Raw genomic sequence first — 13206 nt, forward strand, 5'->3', positions numbered from 1 at the left:
CAAACAACGTAGATGGTCTTCCGACCCGTGAACATGCCACGTATAATTGACCATGGGAAAAACATGAATGTTCTAGATTTAAACCACAAACTTTTAAGGATTGGCCTTGTGATTTGTTGATGGTCATGGCAAATACAAGACGTATCGGAAATTGAAGTCTTTTAAATTCAAACGGCATATCGGTTGGGATCATCGGGATCCTCGGAATGAGAACTTCCTCACCTTTGAATTTTCCTATCATTATCGTAGCGTAAATTACATTGTTCATCAATTTACTAACCACCAAACTCGTACCGTTGCACAGTTTTGGTTGGTTTAAGGCGTAAATTGTGCGGTGGTAAGCCAGGCACGTCCAAAGAGTTTAAAAATTCAATTGGATAGTTGGTGGCCATTGTTCCAATGATCTTATTTTGAATTATGTAGTTCAGGTCATCTACATCTTTATTCTTAGCCGCTAAAATTGCTCGCTCACTCAACCATTCATTATTTTTGTAGTTAGAAATAATATTTGGAAATACATTGTTGATAAGTTCGTCTTTTGATGAGAAAAAATTACAGAAATTATTTGGAAGTGATATTAATCCGCTCGATTCATCGACAGGTACTTGACCATTACCGACAATCAGCAATTGCTCCGAGAAATCTTCAGCAGATGTATCATTAAGCAATGTAACTCTAATGTTTGTTGTCAGCTGCAGTTTCTTCAAATAGCGCTATAGATTTGACGATTTGAGGCAAGCGTTTATTTCATCGGCAGCCGTAGATCTTGGAATTACTGCCAGTATTTGGCGGAAATCACCAGACAGTAAAATCATTGCTCCTCCAAAATATCTCGAGTCATTGCGTAAATCTTTTAATGTTCGGTTAAGTGCCTCTAATGCACGTTTATGCGCCATTGTGCATTGGTCCCAGATGATGATTTTCGATGCCGCTAAAACTTTGGCCATTGCTGAGTGTTTTCAATATTACACGTTGGTTCTTCAATAGTTTGAAGATTTAACGGTAATTTGAATGCTGAATGAGCCGTACGGCATCCTTCTAACAATGTGGCTGCTACTCCAGAAGAAGCAACTACAACCGCTATGTTGGATCTCGCCCGAACAGTTGCTAAAACTAATGACATAAGGAATGTCTTGCCAGTTCCACCAGGGGCATCTAGGAAATATAAACCACCATTTTCATCAGCGATTGCCTTCATTTAAGTATCATAAACTTCCTTTTGTTGGTAATTCAAAAGGAGTACATTCCTTTGAACTACTAAATCTAATTCCTGGTGATCATATTCACGTTCCCGTTCCAATTCTCGATTAAATGCGTCATTCATTTCACGATTTGGCGCTGGCATTCCTAACCTGATTAATAAATTACCGCACATGAGGTAACACATATCTTCGATCAAGAGTAAAGTACGATTATGTATCTCCTCATTCATCTCAATATCGTAATTTCTGGAACTGACACGACTTTCATGTAAAATATCTTCTGACATACTATCTTTGTATTTGTGTCACAGGTTACATGGGTTTGATGGAAAACATGTCGTAATTATGATAGCGAATAATGTGCGTATCTGACTTGGAGATGCAGAGATAGTGGCTTCAGCGATTGTCGTATCCCAATGGGTATCGTTTTCTAATAAGTTCAATTCTTCACATGCAGCACGATATGTTGGGAATATTACACCATTAACAGTTCGTAGTGTCTCAAATGAAGTTGGTCCACACACATTTACCAGCAACAACCGCAACTGACCAAGAGCATCAGTAGAACGCACATCTGGGTACCCAGGAACCGCATCACCTTGCTTCCGTCTTTGAAAATTCTTGGATGAAGCATTCAAAGTATGATAACGTGGCATCTCCGAGTAAAGCAAAGTTCGTGCAAACTGATCGCTTTGGCAGATTGCAAAAAAACTGGTCAATGTAGTTGCTGGAGGTGTTTCAGCACGTTGCGTAGCATTCGAAGCCGTGAAATATACTCGTTGACCATTCTCCAGATGCCCAGCCAACAGTAGGATTACGTTCGTGAATTAGAAATGCGGATATACGCCAAATCGCTTCATAACAGTTAACATAACGACCAACTTGATAGCGTGAAATTTCATCGTTGGTATTTGAGGATTGCAATTCAAAAACCGCCATATCAATGCCTTTCGTGACATATTTGCAAATATATTTTATGGACTTAACTGAATTGCAGTATTCAACGTTGCAATGTGTCTTGAACGTTTTAGAAATAAATGGCGACAAATTATCTATTTGTTGCCTTCTGTTGTTCGCTCGACGATTCTGCATTGCCAACCGAGCTGTTTCACGGGCTGCTTCACTTTGCTCTCGTGATTGAGAAGCACGAAGCCGAGTCATACTATCGCGGCGCTGTTCACGTGCAATTTCTTGTTCTTCTTCAGTCCTTTCATTTGCAGTATTTTGTATTCTTCTTGCATTACGGCTTTGTCGGGAAAGATTCGATCGTCTTGGTCGCGGCATTATTAATTAAACTTCACTTCACTTTTAATTAAACTTCACTTCACTTCAATCCACTTCTTAATTATTTATTTAATAGAAATAGTTTTAATATTGATTTCTTACAAATATTAAATTGTCATGCATACGTCATTACTTATACATAGCTGTCATTTTACGTCAATTACATAGGTGTCATTTGCGTTTTGTTATTCCAAGTCTGATTCTTTTTTGTTATACCACGTTTTATAGTGACTGACGTTTCATGTCAAGTCACACGGGAACGCTGTCGAACGGGATAAAAAGTATCCTATGTCCGTCTCCTGGCTCTAAGCTACCTCACTACCAATTTTCAGCCAAATCTGTTCTGCCGTTCTTGAGTTATAAGTGGTGTAACTAACACGACTTTCTTTTATATATATACATATATAGAATATAGATATAGATATAGAATATAGATATAGATATATATATAGATATACATAAATTCTCTTTTTTTGCTTCCAATAATTGGTAGAATCAAAGCCTTTTCAGATCACCTAGGAATTGCTTACTGTTCATCTAGTCCCTTAAATCAAATATGTGATATAAATCATGTGGTTCATCTTCTTAGATGCTGGTTTGCGAAACATGAGCTTATAGTCAGCAATAAAACTAAACTTATGTATTTTAGTCTTACTCGTAAAATATCGCCTGATATTCCTATAGTTTTTCATTCACATGAATGTACTAACTATCAACTTTGCAATAAAAACTGTTTTACAACTGAAAGTGTAGAAGACTTCAAATACCTAGGTATTACTTTGGACCAAAATTTAAATTGGACCAAACACATATCGCTTTTAAAGAACTATCTGTTTTCAGCTAATCGGAATTTTTATCATTTGAGGAAACACTGCTCCTTGGAAATGTTGAAGATGGTCTACTATGGAATTTTCCATTCAAAATTAGAATATGGCATTTGTTGTTGGGGTGGAGCATATGTGAATCATCTTAATCAGCTAACTGTCTTACAGAAATCTGCGATTCGAAATGTTTGCAAAACGCATCGACTAGCTAACTCAATGCATTTATTTAGATACCAGCAAGTCCTACCTGTTCGTCATTTGTTTTATTTTAAAGTCCCCAAAGTTTTTTTTAAAAGGTCAGATTATCTGCAAAGTCCGATTTCGGACCTTAGAAATCTTCGCAGCGACTCTGCTTACTTGGTCAATATTCCCTTTTTTCGCACCACGTCTAGAAATGTCAAAATTTTCAATTTGATAAATCGGACTCATTACAATAACTTCCTATGGGAAGTTAATAATGATAGAATCTTCTTTACAAAAGATTTTGAAAATGTTATCGATTGTAAGGTTGATCTCGGTGTTGAAATAAATAAGATGGCATCAATCACATCACCAAGTCCCGTACTTTAATCAGATATTTACTATTACCTACCACTAGTTTTATAAATTTGTAAAACAGTTAAAAGATCATAGCGCTTAAGTCATAACTCATTGTTTGCCATTTTTTCTTTATTTTATTATTTCAAACACATTTTGTTTCATATACCGCCAAAAAACGATTTTATATATTTGTAATTTAATTAAAACTTCAAAACAGAGAGTGGGATGAGATGTTTGTTAGGTAGAACCATTTCATTAATATTGAGGAAAGGTTAAAAAGGTAACATACTTTTTATATTATTTCCATCTTGCAACCCAACTTTTTAAAATATTTTTGTTTGAAAACTCAAAACCTTTAAATAAACATTACAAAATAAGAGTTTTTTAAACCAAGATATAATAGCTTTTAAGTTATCTACCCTCCTTTAAATTCTATTTTAAGTTAAATCTAAAAATCCATCGTTTCAAATAATTTGAATGTCGAAAGGTTTAAGTTTGTTTTATTTTTAGAATTTTGGAACCCATTGAATTTTATATTTAACGTCAAACTCCAGCTCATGGGATAAGCATCACAAAAAAGAAAATAAACTTTCTTTAAAAAAAATAATAAAAAAAAAAAGAAACATAAATATTAAGAAAATCCATCTTTTGATGAGTTTTCCTTTTAAATAGCTCAAAATGTGAAAGCTTCAGATATCACACATTATACTTAATATATAACATATCACCTCACCATAGCCAGCGCCATCAACATCAACGTCAGTACTCATATCATTTTGGGGATCGTAGAATATACGTACATATAAGATTTTGTCATATTACGAGAAGCTGTAGAATTATAATGATATAATAACCTCTGGCAACAGTAAATACGTTGTTATTAAATTACACATATAATATAGGTTAAGCACCTTCAACACGACAAAATACACCGAGCGAACTTTGTCAAATAAATTGAACATACGTTATCCCGGCATTGTATCTCTTACCCTACTCCCGAACTTTCACATGATGCATATAATACCTATCTACGTATGAAGCTAGTGTAGCTTATGGAGCTCATATAATGTAGAGAAGATACACAGAAGTGTGTTTGTTGTAAAGCTATTGCTATCCTGACGTAATCTAATTACAATACATCAGATCCTACAATGGAATTATGTATCTTGTGTTTCAAAGAAGCCTTATGCTCTGTTCTCTGTTCAACTCGACTCGTCCTTGTTCCCCGTCCCGTCCGGTCCGTCGTCAATTCATCGTCATCGTGTTCATCATCCTGAGAAACAAGAACGCCAACACGCCACACCGCGCCGAAGAGATGCTGATGAAACGCACATAACGGCTTCCTTGTCCCAATAATACTCCAACCAACCTACATAGTATTAGGAGTAGCATAGGAGAATGGTATGATGATGGTAAGGATTCGTCAAAGACAATGTAATCACGAAACCAATAAATTTTAAGAGGAAAATGTTTGTAATTACATTTCAATTAACGATGGTGTCCCAGAACCCCAGAACCCGAACCTAACGTTCATGTTACCCATGCCACAAAAATAAGAAGCAGCTGTTGGCGGATGGGATCTATTAATGCCATTTCAATTGACAGCTCCGTTGGAGACTTGAGAGCTTGTATAAATGTACGTATGTTCGTAGGAGTATCAAGTATTAAGAGCAAGGTATAGAGGTAGGTTGGTACTGGTAAACATAACACGAATAATGTAATAAGCACACAAAGTCCTCGTAAGGATGTTAATAAAATTTGTGTATTCCTACGCTTCCTTCTGCTGGCTGACTGGATGGCTGTTTTCATATTCGTTTTCGTGTTTCGTTCTTTAAATATGCAAAATTAATTACTGGCAAATATAATGATGTAAGTATAAGTACATTACAGAGAGGGGGGGTTAATGTTGTGTAGGTAGGTAAGTAGGTACTTAAATTAAGTTAAATATCTTAAAGCGTCGATTTTTTATCGATGAAGGCCCTGATTTGATTTGTTGTAAAATCCAAACAAAAGAAAGTTGATAATCGTTTTTTTTTTCATTGAACTTTAAAACGTGGTTATGGATTCAATAGTAATCAAATTTTTTCTTAATTGGTTTTTAAAAATTTTCATAATTTTATTTTTAAATTGTTTCTTTTCCCAGCAAAACGTATTTGAAAAGGTGACAAGCTATGTAAGTAGCAGTAGGGGTCATGACCCGCCCCTGGGAGATAATTTGTTTGTATATTCGTAGGAATTCCCTTCAATTAAGAAAGTAATCCTATTGCGTCATTGGATATGACCACCATTATATTTTGAATTATTTATTTTTTTAACATGAAAACAAAATTTGTATTTACCTTCCTTAAACTTTGTTGTACTACTTTTAACTGAAGACTACGGGTATTCGTTTATAATCATCGGTGCATTTAAATTCCTCATAAGTATTAATGGAGCTCCAATTTTCAAGTCCAGTTCATGCGGAGGAAGTCCTGATGTATTCAAAGAATTCAAAAATTTAATTGGAATATCAATAGCATTATCTTGATCAGTCAGATTATCAATAGAAAGATAAGTTTGTTGATGGGCCTGAAACATTGAAAGAATTGTCTTATTTATGCTTGTAACAGAATCGTTTTTAGGTCCTAAAATCGCTCGTTCGCGTAATCAATCATCCGTTCCCTAGTTGGAAATGTTGGTTCTATTAGTACTTCACCATCATTATTTAAAATATTTCCAATTCCAATATCCAAAACTTAGGTCCTCATTCATGTTAAGTCCGTTGGGAACCTTTTAAGAGCCATAGTGGTTCTACTACGCCTACGCGCCATCGTGTACGGTTTCCGGAGATGTGTTTCAGCTCCCTCGAAATCTTGCCTAGTGACGCTGATTCCGCCTCGACTGTCCTGCCCCATGTGCTTCTCGGTCGTCGAGCTCTTCGTCCTTCTTGTGTGAGCGGATTCCACTGCATTGATTGGCCTGCAATGTAGTTGTTACCTTTTGAAGCGTACGTCCAATCCATTGCCACTTACTCCTTCGTATTATAGAGTCTAAAGGTTCCTGGCCTGTACTGTATTTTTATGAAGGACCTCATTTGATATACGGTTTGGCCAAAAAGTGCTTAGGATTTTACTAATACATCTATTTACGAAGGTTTGCAGCTTTCTTGTTATGGCTGAAGTAACCTTCCAAGTGCTGCACCCATAAAGAAGCACAGATTCGACATTTGTGCGAAACAGTCGTAGCTTTGTTCTTAAGCTGATAGAGTTATTCCTCCATGAGTTATGAGAGTTATTCCTTTTTGACAGCATACCGAACGCTGCTTTTGCTTTGCCGATGCGAAAGATGCCGTCTTGTTCGGTGTCTTTGATGGAAACGATGCTTTCAAGGTACTGAAAGCTCTCCACATTTTCCACCGGTTGTGAGAAAATATTTATTTGAGAGGATGGTCGGGTTCTCAGGGGGATCATTTTTGTTTTGCCGGAATTAATTTTCAGCCTTCTGCTTCTCACTCCACATTTGTTGTCATTTGATCCATTATCCTATGAGAGAGTAAGCAAACATCGTCCACGTAATCCAAGTACATTAAATAGGATGTCAAAGTCCATTGGATCCCTCCGCTACCTGACAGAGCTGAGCGCAGCACAGCGCTTGTCACCAACAAAAACAATATTGGCGTCAGAATACAGCCCTGACTCTGCTTCAGTTTTCAAAATCCAAATATCCAAAAGAGTTCTTAAAAATGTTGCTGCGTTCTTATCACCACCCAAACGTAAAGGTGCGTATTTGTGGTCAATCTTAAAAGTTTGACTGAAGTCCACAGAAACGAATATTTTAGGCAAGCATTTATTTTATCACTTTTTGTACCTCTTGGCACAATTGGCAATGTTTGCCGAAAGTGACCAACGAACAGTATCACAACACCTCCCATCGGACGTTCATCAGCTCTTAAATATCTGTATGATCTGTATGATCTGTATGATCCAGAGCTTCAGGCCTACGTTTATTTACCATAGTCAATTCGATAAACGTCGTTTCTTTAATTAGCTAGTGAGCTTCAAACAATTTAAATCTGCAGGACCAGATGAAAAAATACCAGCCGGGCTACAAAAGACTTCTGACATAATTGCACCATTCCTTGAGGCAATTTTTACCAACTGTTTTTACCTGGTCCATGTTCCTTCGGCATGGAGAGAAGTTTAAGTTGTTTTTATACCTAAAGCAGGTAAATGCTCCCAAGTCAATCTTAAAGATCTACGACTATCAAAGGTGCCTTTAACAACGTGGACAAATCTTCACTAACACCTCTAATTGTAAAGACTAAGCTTCGGGAGTTAATTCATTTAATGCTTACCAGCAGAGTAATTAACTCAAAAACTGGGCAACTCTTCTTGTAGACGATTCGACCACCGCAAGGTGGTGTTCTATACCCTATCCTCTGGTGGTGAATGAAATCCTAACTAGTCTGGATGCGGAGCGTTTCAGAGTGAAAGCCTATGCGGACGACGTTGCTATAGCAGTTTCAGGAATGCATCTTAACAACTTAAAAAATGACTTAGACAGACTAATACTTTAGCTCATCGGTGTGGACTTGGTGTTAACTTACACAAAACCGATTTGGTATTATTTTCGAGGAGATACAAAAATGCCATTTGTCAACCCTTCCTATTTTAAAGGAATCCAAACAAAATTCTCAGACGGGTGTGGCAGTATAGTGTACTGCTTTAGAGAAAGCTATGAACCGTCATAAATTAAATAAAGTCCAACTTTCAGCTTGCCTAATAAGCGGATCGCTTCCCACGACCCCATCTGCGGCACTGGATACCTTACTCAACCTAACACCTGTTGACATATTTAGCATAAAAATTGCTGCAAGCTCTGCTATCCGGCTCAAAGCTTCGTCGTGATGGACTTACAACAACATTGGACACTCCGTAATTCTAAGGTATTTACAATCAATTCCAAAGCGCACAGATTACACCATCCCCCAACTGCAATTCAAAAAAATTTCCATACGTCCAGATCTTTCTGGGCGTTTTAGGCTGAACTTTTGGAGATACAAAAAATCTTATGCTTGCTTAAAGAAAATGTGATATCAACATCTGATATACATACGTATTTTCTCAAATAGTCAGGCTGCTATCAAATCCCTGGAGTCTGTCTCTACAAACTTTATAGCAGTCCATAACTGTCGATCATCTCTAATGGAGATGGCACAACAGTTTAATAATGGCATACCAATCGCTATTCTTGTAAACTGTTGCTAATGCAAGACGCTGTGAGGAAGGCAGGCACCAGGTGGAACAACATCACCACGTGTCAGGTCACGAAAAACATCTGGCCAACACTAGATTCAAAACTTTCAAGGTGCTTGAAATCTCTAAGTAGATCATATATATCAGCTCGTTAATAGGTGTCATAACCGGATACTGTCTAATAGATAAGCACGCCACGCGACTAGACGTATTCTCAAATGACTTTTGGCAAAGCTGTATTGTCGAGGAAGAGGAAGAAACAATTCTTCATCTTCTCTTTACGTGTACGTGACCTGCTCTTGCTCGAAAACGCCAGAATTACCTAGGATAATTCTTCTTTAACGATCTAAACGATCTAAATCATATCAGCATAATCAGCCTATCACGTTTCGTAAGGCACTCAAACTGGTTCCATGGAACTTAGAAGAAAGCCTCAAGATTCATGTGTTATCACAATGGGCCATTAAACTAGCCTAAGAGTGTCCGTTTCCAAAGTATTCATATTTCCTATCGAAACGTGAGATCAGTGATTCAGTGATATTTGGATTTTATATGTATAGATAACAAATTATTGACTTACATTATCGGACTTAATTTATGCCTAAAACCTTCTACGTGATATCCTCTTTCATTTAACTTTCATTTAAAAAAAACAACTGCGTGACAATTGGATAGGATGTTTCGAGGCCAAATCTTAACAAAGATTTCTAATTTTGCTTGAATTCAGTTTTTTAAATATATAGATACGACATTCGCAAAAAAATGGCCAAAAACAAGTAAAGTCTTTGGTTTTACACAATTTAGAATTTGGAAAAACTTTAGCAACACCTTAAATTATTTTTATTAAACAAGGAAAAAGATAAAATATTCAGGTCCTTAAGAAGAAAACTTGAAAAATAGATCATGAATTTTATATTAAGTTACCTTTAAATTCATGAAACTAGCCTTTTATACCATCTTAATTTTTTTGAGCAACATAAATAGTGAACATTGAAGTGATTTTTACTTGCAACGCATAGGAACTATATGGCGAGTATTGCATTCGTAAAAAATCGAATCAAACATGATATTACGATGGTAGAAAAGTCGAAAAAAGTAGGTCCCCCGATTCCGTCCGTATGACTGTCTGTTCTGGTTTCTACAGGCTACATCATTGTGCCGATTGAAATTAAGGATTTCAACCGATTAGCTTAAGGCGTTCTTTTTTATTTTTTAATACGAAAAATAGAAGCAGTCCCCATATCTTGCGGTGTAAATTTTCAAATTGAATATGATTTTTGATGATCAATGTCATTATTTTTGTTTAAGTTTTAAAAAAATAACATTTTTTTTACAAAACTTGAGATGACCATTTCTTAACAAAATTTAAATGTTAAATGTATATTTATAACCACTAAATAACTTTATAACAAATTTATATGTATTTTATAGAAAAAAAAATTAAAAATAGAATTTATAAAAATGAAAAAAAATTGTTAATGTAGGTCTCTTAAGAATTAAAATATCATTTTAATTTTTGAGAAAAACAAAATTTTCAAATCTTAAAATATAGGAAATATTTTTAAACAGACTTTTTGAATAAAATAGCAAGCTTTAGCGATCCAGTCTTGCATTTTATTTATTTGAAAATTGATTTCCTGTTGAACACTTTTAAGACATTAAAAAGTTAAAGAAATCTACTTTTTGAAGTAAATTTGATTAAATGCTCTACAACTGAGATTTAAGCACGAATTTCAAATATACAAAAATTCCCCAAAACAGCAAGAGTAACCCTTTTGTTAAACTATATTGAAAAACACAATAACCGTTTCATATCTATTAATTTCAAAGCTTTGAATTTCCTGAGAACTAAATTGCAAAGAGATTCTCAAACGTATTATACGTGAGTGCCACACAAAAGTTTCTTCCCAACTTATTTGTTTCCCTTAGTTTGTTTTTATTTAATTTTTAGAGAAATTAGGTTCTGAAATGCACCTATTTCCTCAAGTTCAAGAACCAAACATTTTTCTCTCTACAAATGTTAAGTTTTAAAAACTCCTTTAAGATCACAATATTTTTGCAATCAACAAACGATAGTAATAAAAGTCACCTTAAGGTAAACGAATGTTGTGGACTTTTTAGAATTTCTTTATAGATTCCAAGTTTATAAAAATCTGTTATAGTGGAGATACCCGTCCTAGAAAAGCTATACAACATTTCAAGCTCAAGGGAGTTTGAATTACCCGTACGGAATAGGCTTAATACTGTAGGTCCCCTCCATCCCAGACTACAGTACTCATATATCGAGATGCGAGAATATCGAGATGGTCAGTCTCCTTTACATTTACAAGTGCCAAGCTTTCTCAATCCCGATAGTACAATGTTGTTTAGGTCGGAATTTAATGAGCTTATTATATTTTGTGTGTCTCTGTTTGGTGAGATGAACCATGAGATCACCAGTGGACCTATTGCTGCTAAAACCGTACTGACGGTCATTAGGAATTTTTCGATCTTCAAGATATTTTTTGAGCTGATTATAAACTAACGTTTCCATGAACTTCGAAAGAAGGAACGTGAGTGGAATCGATAGATATTTAGAGGGTGGGGAAGATTTGTCTTTTTTGGGATAGGTTGGACAATTGCTGTTTTCTATCTGCTCAGAACGAAACCTAAGGATTAGAACGGATGAAAAAGCTTACGCAGTGGTTTTGCCAGCGTTAAAGAACACCTCTTCAGAGCAATAGCGGGAATACCATCCGGACCAGTGGATTTAGGTGTGTATATATCTCTAAGGACTCTTCGCATAGAATCACTAGCTCCTTCAAGTACAGGCTGAGTCATAACACTCACTCACAGAAATGGCGGCGAACTGCCTAGCAAAGAGATTAGCTTTCTCTAAAGAGCTAACAAAAGGAGTGTCATTGACAACGAGCGTAGGAACCTAGAAAGAAAAAGTATTCCTCATGTTTTTTTACAAATGACCAACAATTTTACCGCCTTGAGGACATTGAAGTATTTTTTGCCGTAATTTTTGATCATCTATAAATTTGGTCTATCGAATATGGGCCTTCTTGGCTTGTTTAAACTTTTTCCAGCTTTTTAATTAACAACATATGCCATTTGATTTTTGTTTTATAACACGTTTTTCATTAATGTCCTTTGTCACTCCTTGGCCTGTTTACGTCTTGTAAATCAGTACGTTTTTCATGTCAGGGGCATTTATTCTTATTATCATGTTATAAAAATCTCGTGTAAATTAAAGTGATGTTATGGCTCATGGGGACCATCATCATTTCTGTATATATATCCAAGCATTATGTAACTTGTTTTCATATTAAACTGACACCTCTCCTATATAAGAAAAGTTTACAATGATAAACTTCGGACAAAGAACCATCACCATCATCATCTTTAAATTACTTCACTTCCATTACTTACAACCGTTAAATCTACCTGTATTCTGTTCTGTATATGTACTGTCATCAACGTAAGATCCTTTTTAAGAAACCACATCAATATAAAATTCCATTGAAATGATTACAACATGTCACCACATTTTGAACGTTTTTATTTCTTTGAATTTTTACTTCTCCCCAGAGGGTATAAAATAACCTCAATTTTCATAAGATTCTATTTGAAATTTTCTTTTTTATTTTTGTTTAAATAAACAACCACAGACTATGATAGATAGATAGATAGAAGACGATGACGATGACGACAACGATACAAAGACAGAAAGGGGGAGAGAGAGGTGAAATTAAAAGACAGAGACAGTGAGAAAAAAAAACAAGCATTTTATTGCCCGTATCTCTGTGAAAGTACACCAAAGTACAGAAACAGATACATCGTTTAGTGCTGCTGAAAATCATCATTGCGACAAATACTTATCTGTCCTCATTTCTACAGGACTCAGGGACTTATATACAGTACGAGTACACTATAAGAAAGAGCTGATTGCCCATTTAGATACGAAGTAATCAAAGACGACAGCAGAAACGAAAGAGTATATATAGATATGTACTGTACGTACAGTGTACATATACAAACACTTTAAATAAAGCTCTCCAAAGTGCTCCTTTAAAGGACATAAAAAAATAAAAATAAAAATAAAAAACTTTACGATACAATTTTAAAAGAAATAAT

General features: G+C 35.5%; 1 protein-coding gene across 1 annotated transcript; it reads right to left on the bottom strand.

The window, feature by feature from the left end:
- Positions 1–1940: 1940 nt before the first annotated feature.
- Positions 1941–2486, bottom strand: LOC129940030 (uncharacterized). Its single transcript, XM_056048256.1, has one exon. The coding sequence runs from the start codon at positions 2484–2486 to the stop codon at positions 1941–1943; it is 546 nt and encodes a 181-aa protein (XP_055904231.1).
- Positions 2487–13206: the final 10720 nt, after the last annotated feature.

Source organism: Eupeodes corollae, chromosome 1 (genome assembly GCF_945859685.1).
Source record: "Eupeodes corollae chromosome 1, idEupCoro1.1, whole genome shotgun sequence".
Taxonomy (NCBI): Eukaryota; Metazoa; Arthropoda; class Insecta; order Diptera; family Syrphidae; genus Eupeodes; species Eupeodes corollae.

Excerpts from the sequence above, each read along its gene's own strand:
- LOC129940030 (XM_056048256.1), bottom strand. The coding sequence starts at position 2,486 with ATGCCGCGACCAAGACGATCGAATCTTTCCCGACAAAGCCGTAATGCA.